Here is a 21,639-nt window from a genome sequence, read left to right as displayed (position 1 = left end):
CAGAAGCCTGCATCTCTGATGGTATGGGGTTGCATTAGTGCATGAGGCATGGGCAGCTTACACATCTGGAAAGACACCATCAATGCTGAAAGGTATATCCAGGTTCTAGAGCAACATATGCTCCCATCCAGACGACGTCTCTTTCAGGGAACACCTTGCATTTTCCAACATGACAATGCCAAACCACATACTGCATCAATTACAGCATCATGGCTGCGTAGAAGAAGGGTCCAGGTACTGAACTGGCCAGCCTGCAGTCCAGATCTTTCACCCATAGAAAACATTTGGCGCATCATAAAACGGAAGATACGACAAAAAAGACCTAAGACAGTTGAGCAACTAGAATCCTACATTAGACAAGAATGGGTTAACATTCCTATCCCTAAACTTGAGCAACTTGTCTCCTCAGTCCCCAGACGTTTACAGACTGTTGTAAAGAGAAAAGGGGATGTCTCACAGTGGTAAACATGGTCTTGTCCCAACTTTGAGATGTGTTGTCATGAAATTTAAAAATCACCTAATTTTTCTCTTTAAATTATACATTTTCTCAGTTTAAACATTTGATATGTCATCTATGTTCTATTCTGAATAAAATATGGAATTTTGAAACTTCCACATCATTGCATTCCATTTTCATTTACAATTTGTACTTTGTCCCAACTTTTTTGGACTCGGGGTTGTATACAAAATTGAGTCATTCAGGATCCAGACATGTTTTTGCTCGGCGTTAGCAAGTTAGAGGATTTTAGCATTCTCCTGAAATGTTTTCTTTTATTTCTTTTTCCTCAGGGTAGTAAAACTTGCTTTCGCTGTGAAGACTGTCGTTATCACAATCTGCTGTAAAATTAATGATATTCTCCTGAGAAATGCTGGCAAAAATTTATAAGATTTTTGATAATCTTATAAATAAATCTTATTAAAAAAAGATAAATGTTGACAAAAAATTCTACTGTGTTTGTTGTTGTTGTGAACGAGCGAGGTCCATAACCGGGGTCCGTAACTTGGCCGTATCGTAGGATACGGACCATATCAGAGCACAGGATTTAATGGAAACCGCACCGCGAAAAAAACAATATTGGTTATGTTTCATACAAAGACTACGTTCAGACTGCACCCTGAAACGACCCACATCCGATTTTTTTGCCCATATGCGACCTGTATCCGATTTGTTATTGACAATCTGAATGACACAGATCCGATTTTTTCACATGCGACCCAGGCCACTTGGATATTTGGTCCTAATTCCGATGCATATCCGATATTTTCACATGCGACTGCAGACTGACCGGACAGGTCGCATTCATGCGACCTACACGTCATCAACAAGAGACAAACGTCACTATTCTGCGTTGGCTAATCCCGCCTCTTTGGTGGAAAACAACAACAATTGTACAGTTTTCAGAATTTAAATAGACTTTTATAGAATTGATCAAGCTAATGGTGGATTTGGTAGGGACCTGGATGTTGATCTGTTAGCCTGATTAAATAAAACAGTTTCTATAACTGATTTATAACTTAAACCATCCTGTACCACATCGCCAGGTCTCGCCTCATCTCCATAGCAAACTGCACTGGTGTTTATGCACCTTGAGCCAGCGCTGAGAGAAGTTGCAGAATTCAGCTGGCTATAAACAATCTAAATAAATATTTATAAAAATGTAGAAAAAGTTTATTAATATGACGAAATAAATATGTGCAAATTATTAAGCCTGAATTAAGAGTTTGGTAATACAGCGGCCGTATCCCAAATGACTGCCTACTGAAGCTCGAGTGCACTATATAGAGTTTAAAAATCCATTACTTCCTAGTAACATGTAGTGCACTTATATAGAAATTAGAGAGACATTTAGGAGTCAACCCTCGTTACCAGGCTACACGTTTTCATTTCAGTTCAGAAACAAAAACACACACGAGACCTCACACTTTAACACTAACCAGATAATTAAACAAACAAACAAACAAAAAAAGAAAATCATTAAACATGAAGAGTGCGCTTTTTTTTGTTTACGTATTAGGTAGATGTGCTTATTACGTGTCAATTTGCGCATGCGGGACACTTTTGGGTCGTTTTCCGTTCATATTGGAGATCGCATACAAGTCTCATATAATTGGTAATGTGAACGGCCTAACAAAAAAAATCGGATTTCACAACAAATCGGATATGGGTCTTTCAGGTTGCAGTCTGAACGTAGTGTAATAGTTCCCTACCATATTTGCTACATTTGCTTGCATACAGTATAGTTAGAAGAACAGAGTTGAGGTTTATAATCACATGTGGTGGATAGGCCAATGCAGCAGTGATTTTTACTGATGTAACAAAGTGGCCTGTACTCTGTCATTGGCATCTCATCAATATAAATATATAATTACCAATTTCTTCCTTAGAGCTGGATCTGCCAGCTTTTCACAGAACCTGTCTAACTCTTCAGTTGATGTTAGAGGATCCTCCAACATGTCTTCAATAACATCAACATCAGGCCCTGCTGCTGAACCTTCTGCCCGGATTTGTTTCAAAAGTTTCATCTGAAGCTTCTGATTCTGCACAATTTCATCTAGGCGCTTCAGAACCTTTCTCTGATAATCTATAAAAACACATAAAAAGGAAATGGTTAGTGTCATTGGCCACATAAAAACGAGTGAGCATTATGCATTTATGAATTAAAGACAAATTTAAAAAATGGTTGGATTTTATGATACAATATTACTTATTGATGTGTGGTACTTTTAGTACTGGATGTCACTACACATATTCAGACTGACAGATCACAAATGTAAGTCATTTATTCAAGTAGTGTTTCTATCTTTTCATAAAATGCGTACGCTAGCATGTCTCTTTTGTAAGTAAGAATAGAACTCACTGTCTGATCTGGTATTTTGCCGTGGATCTGTACTCCTCGGCCTGAACAGATCTTCAAGGTCCTCTGTATCCGAGACAAATTTGCAAACCAATTAATATCTTGCAGAACAAATGGAATTAATTAAGCTAATGGTAAGATTTTACTGTTTGTTTTTAATGAATGTAATATGCAAACCTTGGAGATGAATGATAAACCTGGCTCTGGGGGTTTTCAACAGAGTACGGGCTGTAGCAGGCAGCCCAGGATGACCTTTCTTTTGCAGGTATTTCAGGAGACTGTCAACGGCATTACGTTTCACATCAAATTGATTGACCCATTTTGACAGTCCATCGGAAAAGGAAATGTCATCACTTTCTTCACCGTCATATTCATTTTCAGAACTTGATAATATGAGGTGTTCATGTTCATCTATCAAACTCCAGCTTGCACCATTGTCCTCCAACTCAACATCCACACTTGAATTCTTGTCCTCTGAGTCAGCATCGCAAATGGAGTCATTTTTGTCCATTTTGACAATACTAGTGTTTATGCCACTGAATTCACTTGTATTCACATTTAACGGTTGTTCTCCAGAGTCCAAAAGTGGTTGTTCTAGTACATCCTCAACACTGGAATCTTCACCACGGTCAGAAGAAAAGGACAGCACTTCACATTTGTTTTTCTTCTTCAGAGCATAGTTTGCCGGTGCCCATTTCCTCTTGCATTCGCGTTGACGCTTAATACTTGCCTCATCCATTTTATGTTTTCTATAAAACAAGAAGCATGCACATATTTGTTATATTTTATTATACCAATTAAGTAACACAATCAGGGTTTCACTATGATTTTGGGGACCAGTAGAATAAAATGCTTAACCAAAGTTTAAATTAATATAAGAGGGATGAAATAAACTTCATTAAAATAACAGAGGTACAAATCACAAAGTGGGGATAGGAAGAAGGCAAGGCTAAAATAGGCAAACACACTAACCCACCATTGTCTCTCTTTAACAAGCTTCACTTCTATACATATGAGAAAAAAATGCTCAACAAATAACCTTCTAAATCAGTAAATGGGGCTATCAACGTGTCTGACCAAAACCTAGTGACAGGCACATTTAACAGACAACAACGCACTAAAATTCGTTAAAATAAACATTTAACGATAACATTTGCATCCAATATATCGTCAGACTTAATCACCTTACATTCACACAGTGACAGCAAGGGGAACATTCTTATAGACCATAGTTAGAGGGGACTGGTTAGGAAAGCCGGCAAACTTCAAAGGGATAACACTCTGTTATGGTTTAGGCTTGATCACGTGACCCTGAGAGTGCACACTAGTTTATACTAGTGCATCTCAAAAAATTAGAATATTGTGAAAAATTTCAATATTTTCCATCAGTTATTTAAGAAAGTGAAAATGTTATATATTATAGCCTCATTACACATAAACTAAAATGTTTCAAGCATTTTTCTATTTTAATCAGTATGGCATACAGTACAAAATGATGCCCTCCACAAGGAGGGTAAGCCACAAAAGGTCATTGCTGAAAAGGGTGGTTGGAAAAGGTGCACAAGCAACAGGGATGGCCACAGTCTTGAGAGGATTGTCAAGAAAAGTTGATTCAAGAACTTGGGAGAGCTTCACAAGGAGTGGACTGAGGCTGGTGTCAGTGTATCAAGACCCATCACGAACAGACATCTTCAAGAAAGGGGATACAACTTTCACATTCCTAATATCAAGCTACTCCTGAGCCAGAGACAATGTCAGAAGAGTCTTATCTGGGCTAAGGAGAGAAAGAAATGGACTGTTGCTCAGTGGTCCAAAGTCCTCTTTTCAGATGAAAGTACATTTTGCATTTAATTTGGAAATCACGGTTCTAGAGTCTGGAGGAAGAGTGGAGAGGCACAGAATCCAAGGTGTTTGAAGCCCAGTGTGAAGTTTCCGCAGTCTGATGATTTGGGGTGCCATGTCATCTGCTGTTGTTGGTCCACTGTATTTTATCAAGTCCAAAGTCAACACAGCCATCTACCAGGAGATTTTAGAGCACTTCATGCTTCCATCTGCTGACGAGCTTTTTGGAGATGCTGATTTCCTTTTCCAGCAGGACTTAGCACCTACCCACAGTGCCAAAACTACTACCAAATGGTTTGCTGACCATGATATTACTGTGTTTGATTGGTCAGCCAACTTGCCTGACCAGAACCCCATAGAGAATCTATGGGTATTGTCAAGAGGAAGATGAGAAACACCCGACCCAAAAATACAGATACGCTGAAGGCCGCTATCAAAGCAACCTGGGCTTCAATAACACCTCAGCAGTGCCACAGACTGATCACCTCCATGCTACACCGCATTGATACAGTAATTCATGGTAAAGGAGCCCCAACCAAGTATTGAGTGTATAAATGAATATACTTTTCAGAAGTTGGACATTTCTGTATTGTAAATCCTTTTTTTGATTGGTCTTAGGGAATATTCTAATAATTCGAGATACTGGATTTCTGATCTTCATGAGCTATAAGCCATAATCATCAAAATTAAAACAAAACGGCTTTAAATATTTCACTTTACATGTAATGAATATAGAATATATGAAAGTTTACCTTTTTGAATTAAATTATGAAAAAAGGAACTTTTTCATGGTATTCTAATTTTTTGAGATGCACTAGTAGACCGATAGAACCGAGCAAGTAGTATTTCAAGCGAGCGATATTTTCCTAGATTTCTTTACTTTAGCAATACTTTATTCAAGTTTCCAGAAATGCCAGCCCAAAATTGTGCGGTTTTTGGTTGTGGTTCTTGCAGAAGAACCAAAGGAATCTGCATTTTTAAGCTGCCGTTGGCGAGCGATGAAGCTCATAAGAAATGGCGAGAGGAATGGGTTGGTGAGCTACAGAAGACAAGAGAAGTAGACCAAGATTTTAGAGAACAGATCAAAAGGGATACAGTCTACACCTATGAGAAGCATTTTGCGCCTGAAGATGTCAAAATATATAAGTATTCAGTTATTGTTTGTTATTGATCAGTGAGTCTCTGCGCACCGGTTTGAGACCATACAACGCTAAGCTTTAGTTGAGCTTCCCTTTGCTTTAATTTCTTCTTTATTTTGAACTATGTTTTCTCAAAATATTCCTTTGTCTTAATAGTTTTTTTCTTTTGCTTTTTTGTAGTTCACTCCGAAAAACTAACAAAAAAGAAACCCATATTTGGCACTGTGCCTAAGCTGAAAATGCCTAAGAGAAGCCATGAAACCTCTAACAAGCCTCTATTAACTATGTCTGGTCTGGTATTTTTTCCCCGCAATCCTTACAAAGTATTTCTGTCGATTGAACCTGCCAAACAAGAGAGACCAATGCATTAAAGCATGGCCATAACAAAACAACGAAAGATGTTCAAACAAAGCTTCTGATCTAAAACTACATGAAAACGAGAGTTTGGGTGCAAATGTTTAAAAAAAAAAAAAACAATAAAAACTTGATCTTAGGCATGAACTTGTATTTTTGGTTGATATCTAGATCACAAGAGATCAAGTTCAAGCTTAGTTGAGTTTAGTCTGGGCAGTCGCGCGGCTCAACTTTCGCGCAAATTCACACTTGCATCAACTGAGGTCGTAAAGTGCTCCTCTAGTTCTTCATTTTCCAATAAAATATCTTAGACAGCATCAAAATCATCCCCGAACAAGAAGTCATCGCCAGATCCATCCGCCATGTTTGTTGTTGCCGGTGTCACGGTCTGAATTTACCAGGTAAATTTATACTGTAGCAGCCACGGTCTGAATTTACCACAGTATAAATTTACCAACTTGGTATAATTGGGCCTAGTCTGAATTTACCAGCCTAATATGAGATTTATGTTCATGTTCATACTTGAATTATTTACACTATCTTGATGAATATTGATTTGTTTAAGTAAGACTCCATGATTATAATGATTTAGTTATTCTCTCAAATTTACTAACTTGGTATAATTAGACTGCTGTCATTGGGCCTAGTCAGAATTTACCAGCCCAATAGAGGGCTGCCGCGTGACGTCACCGTACTGCGTGATTTTGTTAGGGCGCTATATTGGAAGACCAAGTACATACAGTACATACATACTCACAATACAAAAACTACGAGCGAGAGTGAAGTGATATTACAGCTGTTGTGAAGTGACACGATGGCTGATAATTCTGGTTATGTGAGTACATTACCAGCTGCAGAAAGGGCACGGTATGTGGAGAAATTGGCTGTGATAGATGGGTTTGACCCATATGATAAGACTCGGGGCAAGGGAGAGTGGAAACATAAGGAGGACCTGACACCAATTCTGCCATCTCTTTGCTACCCAGACATTGTAAACTATTGCAATCTGTATTCATGCTGTTATGGATTTTTTTTTTATTTCATAATTTATTTTTAATTTACTACTTATCTTTTTTTATTTATATATTTTTGAATTATTTGGACATGGGGAAAAACTATATTTAAAATCCAAAGAGGGATGGAGGGAGGAAAATTAAAACAAAAGAAAGAAATGAAACATAACATAAATGTGATAAAATTAAGGATGTTTTTATTCAGTAAACATTTTAAAAAAATGTTCTACAACACTCTAGCCTAGTGACTTACCAGTAACAAAATGGTCTGAACATATTCTGTACTGTTGTAGATTTGAAGTATTCAGATCCGCTCTGCATAAAGCAGCTAAATCCTCTCTCTGTCTCCTGGCAGAAAGCTCCTTGGTTTGCTCCCCTTGTGTCTCAATCACAGCTGGTATTCTGTAGAAAGACTTCTTTTCACCTTTCCCATCAGCTTTGTTAGAACCCTAACACAGCACAAAAGTTTACCATTGTAGGTTTATGATGAATCAAGTGCCTCGTGGGTTCACATACCGCACGCTGCCGTTATTTCCCCCTAATCACGAGTTTGTTGGTCTTCCAATATGGCGCAGGGTTTGTTTACTTCCGGTTTCGGGTGACGTCAGTGCAAAGGGTCTATAGGATAGGAGATTTATGATCATACTTGATCCACAAATAAATTATTTTCACTTTATCTTGATGAATATTGATTTGTTTGAGTGAGACTCATCATGATAATATAGTTATTCTGTCAGGTATAATTAGACTCCTGTCATTGGGCCTAGTCAGAATTTACCAGCCCAATAGGATAGGAGATTTACGTTCATACTTGATCCACAAAAATTATTTTCACTTTATCTTGATGAATGAATGAATGACCCGTGTTTTAGTTCCAGTTTATGCACTAAGTAGGCTGATCAGGACCAGCCAGCAATGATCAACTTTATCTTCATGAATATTGATTTAAGTATATATGAAAGAACGAAGTCAGAATGTAAAGTGTTTTGAACAACTTTATTAACTTCATTTACTAATAAAATTAATAACATACTAATAAAATTCAATCCAAACCATTCTTGTCTACTGATAATCAAATCTCACAATTCGCGTTCTATTTGTCCACAGATGTGTTGAAATGCTCGGTACAAAATCGCAGCAAGAAATGGTAAATTTAGACTTCCCGGAAGTTGACCAGGGAAAAAAAATCGGTCTGCGCATGCGCATGATAAATTTATACCAGCGCACGATCAGCCCGTGACACCGGGTTAAAGTGTGCACTCTCGTGATGACGTCACGGTACAATTCAACCTCAAACACGAAACAATAGGACGGTCCTTTGAAGTTTGCCGGGTTTCCTAACCATCCCCTCTATTAACCATCATCAAAATCAAATCATCAAAAGCAGCTTAAAGTTGTTGGATAAACTGCCGTTAGCTTTGGCTAGTAGCACTAGCTGCTCGCTTACATAAAACAAAGCCAGAACCCAGGTGGAAAGATAGACAGATCTAACGTTACGTTACCTTTTATGACTTTGGACACATCGGTTTAACTGAAGGGAATTCGAGGTTAGTCTCAGGGTTGACAGGTTTGGCTTATGCAACAGAGGAAAACAAAACAAAAAACGACTGAGAAGAGCAGCTCTAATCCTACCTGTCCATCTTTCCACCTGGGTTCTGGCTTTGTTTTGGGTCTGGAAACACAGATGGCACAAAATCAGGACTACTGGAGTCCAATGACATCTCGCCTGTAAAACACAAACACATTTGTTTTGCCGAGCAAGCTAATGGGCAAAGCTAATAAAACTTTAGCTGCACAGCAAGCGAGCAGCTAGTGCTACTAGCCAAAGCTAACGGCAGTTTATCCAACAACTTAAGCTGCTTTTGATGATTATTCTGCACCATGCAGGTCATCACTAATGTAAACAAGGCTTCCGGTAAAATGAGCAGATAGAGAACTTTACCTGATATAAAGTGGGCGCTACAGACACGAGCATTTTTGATTCTGTCCTCATTCCAGTCCACACGTTTAATCGCCTGCAGCCACAGCCGCCGTCTGTTGCTCTGAAATGGGTGCGAGCCTTTAGGAATCCTATGAAACTTTAGTCCGCCGGTGGAATAGCGATTCGTACAACCGTTTACGCAGCAACCGGACATGTTGATGCTGAGAACAGAATATATCCGCGTTTAAATGATTGATAAGTGGGCCAGTCTGTCCCACAATCAATTGGAAAGCTTACTGCTTGTTACCAGGGTGCGCGCGCAACTATTTGATCACGTGACGTTGAAAAAAGGGTCTCTTATCAAACACCTTCCCTTCGCACCAATAAAAACAACTGGGAGGCCGGAAGTCCCGCCTTCAACGGGTTTTGAAAGACTGACGCGATCCGGAACCGCAAAGCATGATAGGTGGGGTGGGGGCGGGGTCACGGGATGGGGGCGGGGATTGGGTTTGGAAAGAAAGTGGAGGATGTTGATGGTTTGAGCGGCCCGAAGGGAAATGAAACTGTCCATGTTCATTTAGTGAATTTGAGCATGTTTTGAATAATTTTGCTCGCTTCAAGCTTTCTGCTGTGTTCATACATGTCAATCAAACCTGTATAACCAACCTCCAAAATCCGTATTTCCCTTATAAAATCCGTATAAGATGCAAATTAAAATAATTTACCTAAAATTTGAATGATAATTAACAATGATGTATCCCAGTTACTTTTCATTCAATATTAATAACAATAAATCTTCAGAATGAATACAAAGCTCCAATGTTTGACAAAAACACAAAGTGTTATCAGCGTAGTTACGGAAGAAATACTTCGTTGTTTGGAGACAGGTTTCACCGAGCGGCTATTATGCGCGAGACTTCATATTAGCCACAAAGTCAGGAAAATCTGTTCGTAAAATTACGTTATAATGACCAAATACAATGAAAAGTATTTTTCCAGTCTCACCTGTGAAAGGTAATCCCATGTGATCTCGTTTGGACGGTAAACCTGTTGGTACAGTTAAACGCAGCACATGAATGAGGCATCTTTATTCTCGGCTACTGTCTAGACGCTATACCAGAGACGGCTGAAGAATCTCCACTTTGCCCCATCCAATATGGCGGCGAGGATGACGTATGATTCTACGCAGAAGGCGGCGTCTATGTTTATATGTCTATGACTTCACGGTTGGCGGGATTCTCGCAATGCGGTGTGCACATGATCAAAAGTGTAACGAAGCCTCGCTACCACAAGATAACGCGCGATTTCATAAGACTCTTTACTGGCTGTCTGTGGTGTACAGTACGTTTGTAAATGTTATGCGTTCCTTTATCATCGTGGGAATTGATTATAGCTCTAAATAAATATGGAAGTTTTTTTTAAAGAATCCGTATAACTTTATTTATACGCCCGTATACTACGTTTATTGAATCAAATCCGTATAAAATACGGACATTCCGTATAGGTTGACATGTATGTGTGTTTATTCTTTTATACCCCTCTCCCCCCGGTCACTGAAGGGGGGTTAAACCCCTCCCCTGGTCGCTGAAGTGGGGTAGGGGGTTAAACCCCTTATCTCCCCCGGATCCGCCCCTGGGGGCCACAAACATCAACATTCTCAATCACACATCACAGGAAGAGAAACAGGCTCAAATCACTTGTTGGCAATCACAGGTCATGTGAAAGTCCTCCCCTTCAGTTAAAGTTTTGCGTGGACCGAACATGATTTTGGATTTTTAAAAAATCCCACTAATAGTTATATGAGAGGGTTACAATGCAGATAAACTGATAAGACAAACTGCAAAATCATGACTCTACAAACTTTTATTTCACTGAAATGGCCTCATTCAGTGCTATTTTAAAGTTAAATAAACCACGATCAATTCATCAACAGACCAAGATCACATTGTCAATGTTATCCATAGAGACCAGTGGCAGCTGCTGGTTTTTAAAACAGGGGAAGCCCATTTTACACATTCATCGTAAAACCTGTAGGCCGGATATCAAAGCATAGAAAGGTGTGCCCCATTAGCATAGTGAACTAGACAACCCTACCTAGTGGCAGAAAGTATTTTTGCTTGTACATTTCATGTTATAGTCTGGCTTGCCAGGCTAGTGCCTCATATCCTTAATCAAAAATATCAAACATCCAAAAATCACTGGCTATTCAACGAAGAGCCTTGAACATCATACCCTGATATGCAACACAGAGTCTTTAACACAACACCCAGCTGTGCAACACATCCTTGAACATCTTCTGCAACACAGTCTGGAAATTCATAACCAGGTAGGCTATGCAACACACAGAACCTTGAATATTATACCCAGGTATAACCTATAACACAGAGCCCACCATTCTCTTAACATTACTGAACAATATACACACTTCAGATTCATGAACATTATATGATGCACACTATTTATACACAAATTCTGCCCTCCACTCCTTTTCCAGAAAATGGTCTGTGACCCTGTCATACCAGCTGGTTGTGCTTTCCAGAGACTTCACCAATTTCTGTTAGCAGCTAGCACTGCAGATCCCAATAAGGCTCAAGCTAGCCTACAACCAGATTGAACTACAAATGAAATAAATGAGTGAATTCACGAATGATCAAACTGATAGAATGGATGAAAGTTAACGGAGCACAACGAGGAATATTTACATTTATTTACAGAGTGATGTACAGAGACATCAATGAGAAGAAACGTTTATATGAAAAGAAATTCGGACAGCACTTTAGCACACGACTACACTTTCTCGACATCCGCTAGGGACTGATCATACTTCCGTGTTCCTCGCCGACAGAGCCCACCCTCCTCATGTCTTTCAAACACCACCTCCAATAATCCTTCATCAGCCCGGCTTCTTGTCCCTCCCACTGTCTCGTTAGTCCCAGAGAAGCCCGGCTTCCCTGGAAGTGACGATTTTGTCGATTTTAACCAATAACAACTAGCTGAAATTGGCTGTTCAGAGCCCTCTCATAGACTGCAACGGAAACCCGGCTGCCAGCGCATAGAGCCCATTGAAATAAGAAAGGTTACAGCCAGTGTTGCCAGATTGGGAGGTCTTAAGTGCATTTTGGAGGGTTTTGAACATATTTTGGCTGGAAAACGTCAGCAGTATCTGGCAACGCTGGTTACAGCCTGGCAGCAAAGGTGATTCTCGTAGCGAACTGCAAGTTCGTTGGACATCACTCAAATAAGTTACAGGATAGTTATGAACGTAAATACAATCTTGGGCATATATTATGTTATGCAAGTTATTGTTTTAATGAGAATTCAACGTCATAGATGCCGCAGTTTGGGGACAGAATTTTAGGGGATTTTCCCTTGTTGTCTCTGAGAAATCGCCCCTGATAGAGACATACAACAAAATGTACGAAAGCAAATTATTAATGCATCGATCATCAAATAGAAAATACACACAACATGTAGACTATAGGACATACGCCACTGGATGGTCGCCAGATAACGTGTCCGTTACATATTACCACTATGTTGTATTAGGACGTGCCTACTGCGTAACTACAACATATTTCCCTGACATTACCAAACCACTACGTCGCATGTACGTGTGTGTTTGCTGGGTGCATCATAGTTTCAGTTTGTAAAAGCTGTCTCAGCTGACTTGACACACGAGCGAGAGTTAGAATTTTAGACTGGATGCTATGAAAAATGTTGGTGATGGTGATGATGATAATAATGATGATGATGGGTCTCTGCTTATATGATTTTCTTTCAGCTCACCAACAGCCAATTATTTTCTCTTTTGGATGAAACGAAACCCAAAGATTCCAGCCTGCAGAAATTGTCTAAAAATACAGTCAGATAGCCGATCACTGGAGTTCATTCTGTCTCAACATACTGTATTACATGCATTATTCATTTTGATAACCGTGTAATAAGGACCTGAGACCTTCGTGCAAAACGTGCAGACTTCTAAAAAAAATGTTCATCTTTTAAAAACAAACTATAACTCTAGAAAACTCTTTAATGGTCTTTCTAGTTTCCAGAGGCGATTCTAGAGTCTGTTGTGGCCCCAAGCAAAAATTTCCAGTGGGCCCTTCTGACCAGTGTTCATCACCAATATGTTATAAATAATCTGACACCAATGAAAAATGTATGAAACCAAAGTTTTTTAAATTCCAAATGTGAAAATACAATGGTAAAGAACAATAAAAACAATAAAAACAAAATAAATAAGCCCTTGGGCCCTGACTCTCGGGGGCCCCTGGGCCAGGGGGCCCCAAGCAGTTGCCTGCCTTGCCTGTTCACAAGCTGCACGTCTGCTAGTTTCATCACACAATTTCTTAATATTAGTATGTTGATAATGCCAATGCTGAGTGTTTTAAATATTTCCTCAATTGCACTTTTTTTTTCGACAAAACCTCGATCATCTTTTCAAAGTCAAAGCTCGAATCCCCGGACAAGCTGCATTCGGACAAGGAGTCCGTTCCCGGGAGGTTCTAATCCCACTGGGGTTTTATCCAGGGGTTTCGTACCGGGCAGCGGATTCATTGTATTATATTCAGTTTTCAATATAATATTATTTTTTCAATTTTTTTTTTTGTATTCTTGTCTCAGCAATGGTGAAATCGAATTTGTAAATAAAATCACTGCCCTGACTCTACTCATCAGGAGCTATTCTCCTTCTGTGTATGTTTTGTAACTATAACGGTAAAGAAATAAAACAAGAGTCTGGCTATGATATAAGAAAATTCTACAACCCAGAAACAGATGGAGCTCCGCTTTTAGGCAGTGCCTCAATCTATATATTACACAGTAAGTTGCTGCTTTTTGGTCTTTTGTTTAAGATCAAGTGTAGTGTTTGTTTTTATCACTTTAATATCTGATATGTTCTTTAACTGAAAATATTATATTAAATAGGTTTTTAGACCAGCGAGCTGGAGTTGGGGTTTGCTCCTTCTGCTCCACCCATCAACCTGGTATTATAGCATCTCCAGGAGTAGTGCCTTATTCTAAATACAAAGAAACTGCATTCTTATTTGATGTATTCTTTAAATAAAGGTGATAAATGAGTTTTCTAAAGTAATGAGTGGGAATTGAGCTTTTTCTATTCTATCTGTTCACATGGCATTGTAGTAGATCTAGGAATTGTCTTGTTAAAAAAAATAAGTAAAGAAAAAAGTTCTTTCTTTCTTTGCTGGGTCAACCTTTTCCCCATTGAATTCCCCATGAATCCCACTTCTGATACTTGTTATTGCGGGTTATTAATGGGCCATGGGTTCTCTGCTCATGGTCTGTGTTTAGTGAATGCTTGTAAGGAGTTTTGCCAGCACATTACTGAAAATGGAAGCTTCAGCTAGCATGCCTTTGCAAAAATAAGCTTGAGAAACTTTTGGAATAGAATGCTTAGAGAGTATTTGGAGTCCTACTGCAATAAATAAAATTAGATCAGAATTAAATTCTTAGCCTGTACAAAATTGCATGCTTGAAATATTCAGATTTTTAAATTCTATTGAGATACATTTTTATTTATTTTTTTCAGTTTGTTGTGAATATCTGCCACATATTACAATATCAGTAGGTATTTTATATTTTTAGATGTACAAATATAAAGTTTTAGTTCGTGGAACGACATGTGACCTTTGACATGGATTATCATGTGGTTACAATGTCAACTGCCTGTTGACATTGACTGATGAACTAAAAACTAGAAATTAATACAAACAACAACGAATGATTAACCATGTAGCCAGCAGTCCAGGGTTCCTTTAACTTTTTTTTCCAACAGGTTGATGATTTAAGGTAAAACCTTCAATCATGTGTTCATGTGCAGCTGGAATTTCATTATATCATTCAAAGGTTTGATAGTGAAAGCAACCCTTTAGTTGTGTCTTGGTTCCATGGTGTAATGGTTAGCACCCTGGACTTTGACTCCAGTGATCTGAGTTCAAATCTCAGTGGAACCTCTGAAGCCTTTGTTTGTGGCTTCTGAATTCATATGCCCAGACTATCTCAACTGTATGCTCCTTTTGGTCAAGCAAGCTATCACGTCCCAAACCCTTTGTTTCTGTTAAAGTGCCAGTCTTCTGAAAATTATATTACCCCTGGGAATTATACCTGATAAAACTAGACATGTTTACCCTTTGGTGACTGACCCCTTGAAAATGGTTCCTCCAGGAACGATGACGTTTCAGTTGTCAAGACAACGGAAAAACTAAAATACAAAAACAGAAAGATACGTCACAATGCTCTTGTGCACAAAACAAAATGCTCTTGTATTTTAGTTTTTTCCGTTGTCTTGACAACTGAAACGTCATCGTTCCTGGAGGAACCATTTTCAAGGGGTCAGTCACCAAAGGGTTATTAATAGTTTACTATCTAAATTGTATTTTAATGGGAGACCGGGAACATGTTCTGTTTATTTGGTAAAGTTTGGCTCTTTGAGTCTGCCATTACATGAACGCGTTCCTGGTAAGTTACTGTTCATTCAAAGAAGTGACATCATATGAGAAATGCTTAAAAGTCCATTGGCATTTCTGGCTTCGTCTGTTTTGCAAATTGTAGCACGTTTTTAACGATTTTTTTTTAAATTTATTCCGCAACAAAACTAAAACCAAAGCATACCTCCTAAGGGGTGTGTCCTTCAAGGCTGTTCAAGTGTAGCCATTAAAAAAAGGCAGAATTTTGATCCATTGTAGCCCAAAGTTGTAGGACACTTGCGGAATGAATGGGTTTGATTTGTACTGACAAAGAGAGGTAACTGCAAGCCAACAGGATGGTTTGGTGTCTGCTCCATACATTCTGAAAAAGATACATTTGTGAGGCAGATTCACATAAAAGGATTTGAGCGATGTCTGGTACATGGAGCAGTTCCTACGATCTGGAAACAAAAGTCAGACGTGCCATCCCAAAGAGCTGACCACGCAGTAAGTGTCAAGCTTGCATTTAGCCTTTCGCTCTTGGTGAGGATAAGCAGGGTTGTGGTCTTCTTTTGGTCACTGCACATACGTATTTGAACAGTGACCCAAGTGCATTGCCAACTCATGTGGTCAGCATAAGACCTGCGTATGGTCAACGATGCATCTCGCTTTGGTGCCCAGCTGTCGGTCTGGCAGAGCAGACTAAGGAGCAGTGTTCGGCTCGTGGTATCCAGTGGAGATGCATTCTTCAATCTTGATCCTGATGTTTGTTGAGTCCTGTTGACTGATGTTTGGGATGGTGTGCTGATACCATGCTGAACTCCAGTTTTGCATCTTAAGGTACTGAAGCAGATGCCTTGATGTTCCCCTACGTAATTTAGAATGCTTACGAGGAAGTTTGAGATTCTCTTTGCCATACGATGAGTGAAAACTTGTCATTGCAGTCCATTCTAGGGTTCATTTTACAAGACTAGCTTTATTTAGCAGCACTGTCCACAGACGGTTGGCAGGTCGAGTCAAAGCACTGTTGTAAAATGTTTGCAGAGGTTGCTTGTAAAAGCACTGCCAATACAGAGTATTGCAATAGTTAGCCAAAGCCCATGGCCCACGCGTGAGGTCAACACACCATGCCACCCCAAAATGTAGCTCCCTCCAGTCTCTTGCTGCAGCTGACATCAATTTTACTTTGGCATTTTTTTAACTGACTCCTCTATTACTGACACTGTCTGATGTGCTAGGGGACAGTAGGGGCTCCGAGTGTGCCTCCCTCATGGCTGTTTTAGTCCTTAAGTCATCTTCAGTGCTTAAAGAAGCCCACCCAAAAAACTTTGTCAGCTTAGACTATGCCATTGTTTGTTTCACGCAGAGATAATTCCACAAAAACACCAGACCGATTAAGACACACTGTGATTGGTCAAAAGCTTGGAGCTTATTTGGGCATTATGTGTTGTCGATTTTTATTGGTCACAAGCATGTGGTCATTGTTTACACTCTGGCTTCCTGCCGTCTCTTCACTGGGGTTGGATTTTGGCAAACGGAGGGATTTGTGGAGGGAGTTCTAGAAAAGATGAAATATGATAATGATGGCAAATACATTCATCACAGTGATGACTGCTAGTAATTTTCACTTCGTCATTGATGGATTATTTTCATCAGTCACAAGCGTGACGAGTGCCAGTGGGAACCCTGGTTGCACTACATTTAAATCCACTTGGCCAACATTGAGGGAATATTGCTCCAGCAGGTACAACAGTCTTTCAATCATCATTAAATCTACCTTGCTAACAGTGAGTGAAAGTGCCGACAAAGTGGATTTCAAGGTGGGAAAACATTGTCAGCACTGTTGTCCCAATGAATTTAGGAGGCAAACATATATATTTACAACACACGTGAAAGTGCAAAATATAAAATAGTAAATGTGAAACATGATACATTTGAACAATGCTCCATGTGAAAATGCAGTGCCATGCTCACAGTTTGAGGCTGATCAAACCAAGCATCACCAATTAATGTCTGCTTCCTCTTTTGGATTGGCATCTCATGGAAATCAATTTCTCATGACTGTGTCTTTGTTCGAGATATCCAATATTCCTTTGCAATTTATCATTACAGACGTGTGAAGTTTATTCCAAGCAAGTTTCAAAGAAATCCGATGAACTCTGGAAAAGGAGGTCAAAAAAGATTGTAAAAAATATGTGAAAAATACACAAAATCCAAAATGGATGACGTCACTCAACCCAATGTTAAAAATTTCCAGAATGATGATAGACATGCTCGTACCAAATTTTATGGATATGAAAGTAACTGTGTCCTGACCATGAAGACCCATGCATCTGATTTCATGTCACATCTCAAGCAAATTGATGGTCTGCCATTATGTCCTCATTTGAGATACGGCTCATTTAAAAACAAAAACAAAAAAAGGCTCATTTTTGCAAAAAACAGTGTATCCCCTACCATTATATTGGGCAGTATCAGGGCCGTCGACAGGGGGGGACAACCGGGTATTTTGTCCCAGGCCCAGGCATGAGGGGGGGCCCAGAACTGGTCCCTCATGAAGATGCCATTAATCATTAACCATGCAGCACAAAGTTAAAAAGCCAGCATCTGTGATGGTATGGGGTGTGTTAGTTCACATGGCATGTGTAACTTGCACATCTGTGAAGGCACCATTAATGCTGAAGGGTACATACAGGTTTTGGAAAAACATATACTGCCATAGATGATGCCTTTTTCAGGGATGTATCTGCTTATTCCAACAACACAATGCCAAGCCAATTTCTGCACGTTACAACAGTGTGGCTTTGTAGTAAGAGTGCGAGTGCTAAACCGGCCTACCTCTCTCCTAGACCCCTTGTGTGTGATGTCATACATCACATGATAATTTTTCCTGGGGGATAACCAGACATCGTCTTTTCTCTAAGCAAGGCTTGAGCTGTCTTAAATATGGTTCACTTTTGTGCTGTTTTTGGTTATTCCAATCATTCAAATAGAGAAAAAGATAAAAGATATTACCATCTCCCTGGAACTTTGTCTCTAACTTCTGATTGTGGCTTAGGAACTTGACCCGGGCATTTCTTTAGAAAGGAAATATCACTGATCTAGGCGTAGGAGATTTTTTTCACAGTTGTTGGAAGAACCCAGTATGCCTTTTTAGGCATAACTAGTGAATCCCTTTGTTTCACTCCAGCTTCGATAGCCCACAACAACAATGCTATGTGAGAACAGCTCTCTCCAAAGCCTGCCATATAGTCACAGCATATGACCATAATCTTGCCATTTTCTTCACTGACAATCCACGGAGTTAAAGGTTTTCCGGTCATTCTTTGCGAGTGGTTAACCTATAATAGAATACAGATTGTATTCAGTCACATGACTTTTGCTTGTGAGTTTACTTCTGGTGGATGAAGCAGTGGTCAGACAAACCATTTTGGCTGCCATTATCTGAAGAGCTCGTGAAACCGTATCTGACTATTTTTGCAGTTTAGAGGCCAGTGTACAGTCAAAATACTTTCAAAAAGTTGCTCTTTGCAATGGGATAGATCCTTACATGCTAGTAAAGAAGGATTTTTCTGATTATTTGAAAAATTATCCATCAGTTGAGTTCCCCACCTGACGGCTACACCGATTTCTTTGAAATAGTATCGGGTGTCCTACAAGGAAATACATTGGCACACTATCTGTTTGCAATAGTACTGGGCTACTGTATGCAGCAGGCAATAGACGGCAGGGAAGAACAGCTGGGATTCAAACTGGACAGAAGGCGAAGTCGCCGACATCGTCCATCAGTCATCACAGACACCGACTTTGCAATGACATAGCGCTTATTGTTGAAGAAACTGAACAAGCCAGTGAGATGCTGAGACATGTAGAAGTAGAATGCGCCAAGATTGGCCTGCAACTTAATGCAAAAAAGACAGAAATCATGCAATTCAACCAGGGCGAAGAAAGGATATACGCCAGAAATGGAATGAAGATCAAGGTAGTCAACAACTTCAAATACCTTGGAGGCTGGATGCACAGCTCAAGCAAGGACTTCGAGATAAGAAAGGCTTTAGCATGGTCAGCATGCCATAAGATGTTCCAGGTATGGACCTCAAACTTGAAAAGAAATCTAAAAGAACATCTTTTTCTCGTGACAGTAGAATCTGTGCTATTGTATGGTAGTGAAACTTGGACCATCAACAAAAATATGCAAAAGAGACGAGATGGATGTTACACCAGGATGCTCCGTATGGCACTCAACATATCATGGAAGGCAAAGCTAACAAATGAACAGTTATATGGAAGCCTACCACCAGTATCATCTAAAGTAGCATACAGGAGGCTGAAGTTAGCTTGACATTGTGTTAGACACCTGGAGGAAGTGGCATCAAAACTAGTCTTGTGGCAACCAGTGACTGGGAAACAGAACGTGGGCAGACAGGCCGTATCCTACATAGATGAATTGATGAATGACACAAATCTGGGATGTGTTAAGGAACTACAGACGGCCATGATGGACAGGGAGGGAACGTGCAGACTTGAAGCGAGTGGAAGCTCGGCCAAAGTAAGAAGAAGAAGTAAGTGAGTTCCCCAACATCTCAAACTACTTGGTGCTGCAGACATCGTTCTACACAGACAAACAGATGAAAACCTGGAAGAGCATGGAGGCGGACAACTTTTTATATGTGGCTAGGTTAAAGATCTGGGGATCAGGACACTACAAGATAAATCCTGGATTGTTTTTGCCCAGGTAAGTAGGCATTTTTGGGCTTTTTGTATGCATCTTTGCAATGACTGCTAGGACACTACAAGAATTAGTATCAGGTATAAACAAACCTCAGCCATTCGATTCTCAATCCTCCCTGCTCTTCTCTTCCAGCAAACTATCTGTTTGTTTGTTTTTTTAATTAAAACAGGGAAAATGCAGTGAGAAGGTACATTCCAATCAGGGGCGATTTCTCAGAGACAACAAGGGAAGCCGAGCTTCCCCTAAAATTCTCTCCCCAAACTGCGGCATCTATGACATTGAATTCTCATTAAAACAATAACTTGCATAACATAATATATGCCCAAGATTGTATTTACGTTCATAACTATCCTGTAACTTATTTGAGTGATGTCTGACGAACTTGCAGTTCGTTACGAGAATCACCTTTGCTGCCAGGCTGTAACCAGCGTTGCCAGATACTGCTGACGTTTTCCAGCCAAAATATGTTCAAAACCCGCCAAAATGCACTTAAAACCGCCCAATCTGGCAACACTGGCTGTAACCTTTCTTATTTCAATGGGCTCTATGCGCTGGCAGCCGGGTATCCGTTGCAGTCTATGAGAGGGCTCTGAACAGCCAATTTCAGCTAGTTGTTATTGGTTAAAATCGACAAACTCGTCACTTCCAGGGAAGCCGGGCTTCTCTGGGACTAACGAGACAGTGGGAGGGGCAAGAAGCTGGGCTGATGAAGGATTATTGGAGGTAGTGTTGAAAGGCTACGTTCACACTGCAGGCTGAAGTGACTCAAATCCGATCTTTTCGCCCATATGTGACCTGTATCCGATCTTTTATTGACAATATGAACGACACAGATCCGATTTTTTCAAATCCGACCCAGGCCGTTTGGATATGTGGTCCTAATTCCGATTCCTATCCGCTCTTTTCATATGCGACTTCAGTCTGAACCGCCAGGTCGCATTCATCCGACTTACACGTCATCAACAAGCCACAAACGTCACTATTCTGCACTGAAGTAGGCGGCGGGTCTCTCAAAAAAAGTTACAACAACATGGTGCATAATCACGGGCGCAGATAGAGGGTGGGACGAGGGTGGGACAGATTTAAATTCACTTCGTTCGGTCCCCCCCACTTTGCATAAGGCAAACCTCACGGAAAAATCAAAAGACTAATTACCATTCGGTTTATTGAGGTGCACGGCAGTGTAGTTGCAACAACTCACATAAAACAAAACAAAGACTGATATTCGGTTGGTTGAGCTGCGCAGACTGCACAGGTTGCGAGCTCGAGCTTGGTTGCTATAGTAACCCACAACAAGTTTGACAGGCATATCAGGGTTGGGGTTGGTTTGCTGGCAGCTTTGTCCCCCCCAGTTTTTT

General features: G+C 40.0%; 1 protein-coding gene and 2 non-coding genes across 3 annotated transcripts; 2 read left to right on the top strand and 1 right to left on the bottom strand.

Moving 5' to 3' along the window:
* Positions 1–2,997: 2,997 nt before the first annotated feature.
* LOC132883890 (uncharacterized) lies at positions 2,998–9,394 on the bottom strand. The gene is made up of 3 exons (XM_060917991.1): positions 9,146–9,394; positions 8,836–8,929; positions 2,998–3,604 (listed from the first exon to the last, which is right to left on the bottom strand). Exons 1-3 carry the CDS (start codon positions 9,336–9,338, stop codon positions 2,998–3,000), a joined length of 894 nt encoding a protein of 297 aa, XP_060773974.1. The 5' UTR covers positions 9,339–9,394.
* A 4,558-nt stretch (positions 9,395–13,952) lies between these two features.
* On the top strand, positions 13,953–14,143 carry LOC132897765 (U2 spliceosomal RNA). Its single transcript, XR_009656375.1, has one exon. It is a non-coding gene; the product is annotated as a U2 spliceosomal RNA (small nuclear RNA).
* An 881-nt stretch (positions 14,144–15,024) lies between these two features.
* Positions 15,025–15,096, top strand: trnaq-uug (transfer RNA glutamine (anticodon UUG)). The gene has a single exon. It is a non-coding gene; the product is annotated as a tRNA-Gln (tRNA).
* The last annotated feature ends 6,543 nt before the right edge of the window (positions 15,097–21,639 follow it).

Source organism: Neoarius graeffei, chromosome 1 (assembly GCF_027579695.1).
Source record: "Neoarius graeffei isolate fNeoGra1 chromosome 1, fNeoGra1.pri, whole genome shotgun sequence".
Lineage (NCBI taxonomy): Eukaryota > Metazoa > Chordata > Actinopteri > Siluriformes > Ariidae > Neoarius > Neoarius graeffei.
The sequence above is the reverse complement of the archived record's forward strand: the minus strand, read 5'-3'. Positions and strand labels throughout refer to the sequence as shown.

Excerpts from the sequence above, each read along its gene's own strand:
- LOC132883890 (XM_060917991.1), bottom strand. The coding sequence starts at position 9,338 with ATGTCCGGTTGCTGCGTAAACGGTTGTACGAATCGCTATTCCACCGGC. Across the intron at positions 8,930-9,145 it reads TAGCGCCCACTTTATATCAG|GCGAGATGTCATTGGACTCC; the intron begins GTAAAGTTCTCT and ends TGTGTTTTACAG. Across the intron at positions 3,605-8,835 it reads CCAGGTGGAAAGATGGACAG|AAAACATAAAATGGATGAGG; the intron begins GTAGGATTAGAG and ends CTTGTTTTATAG.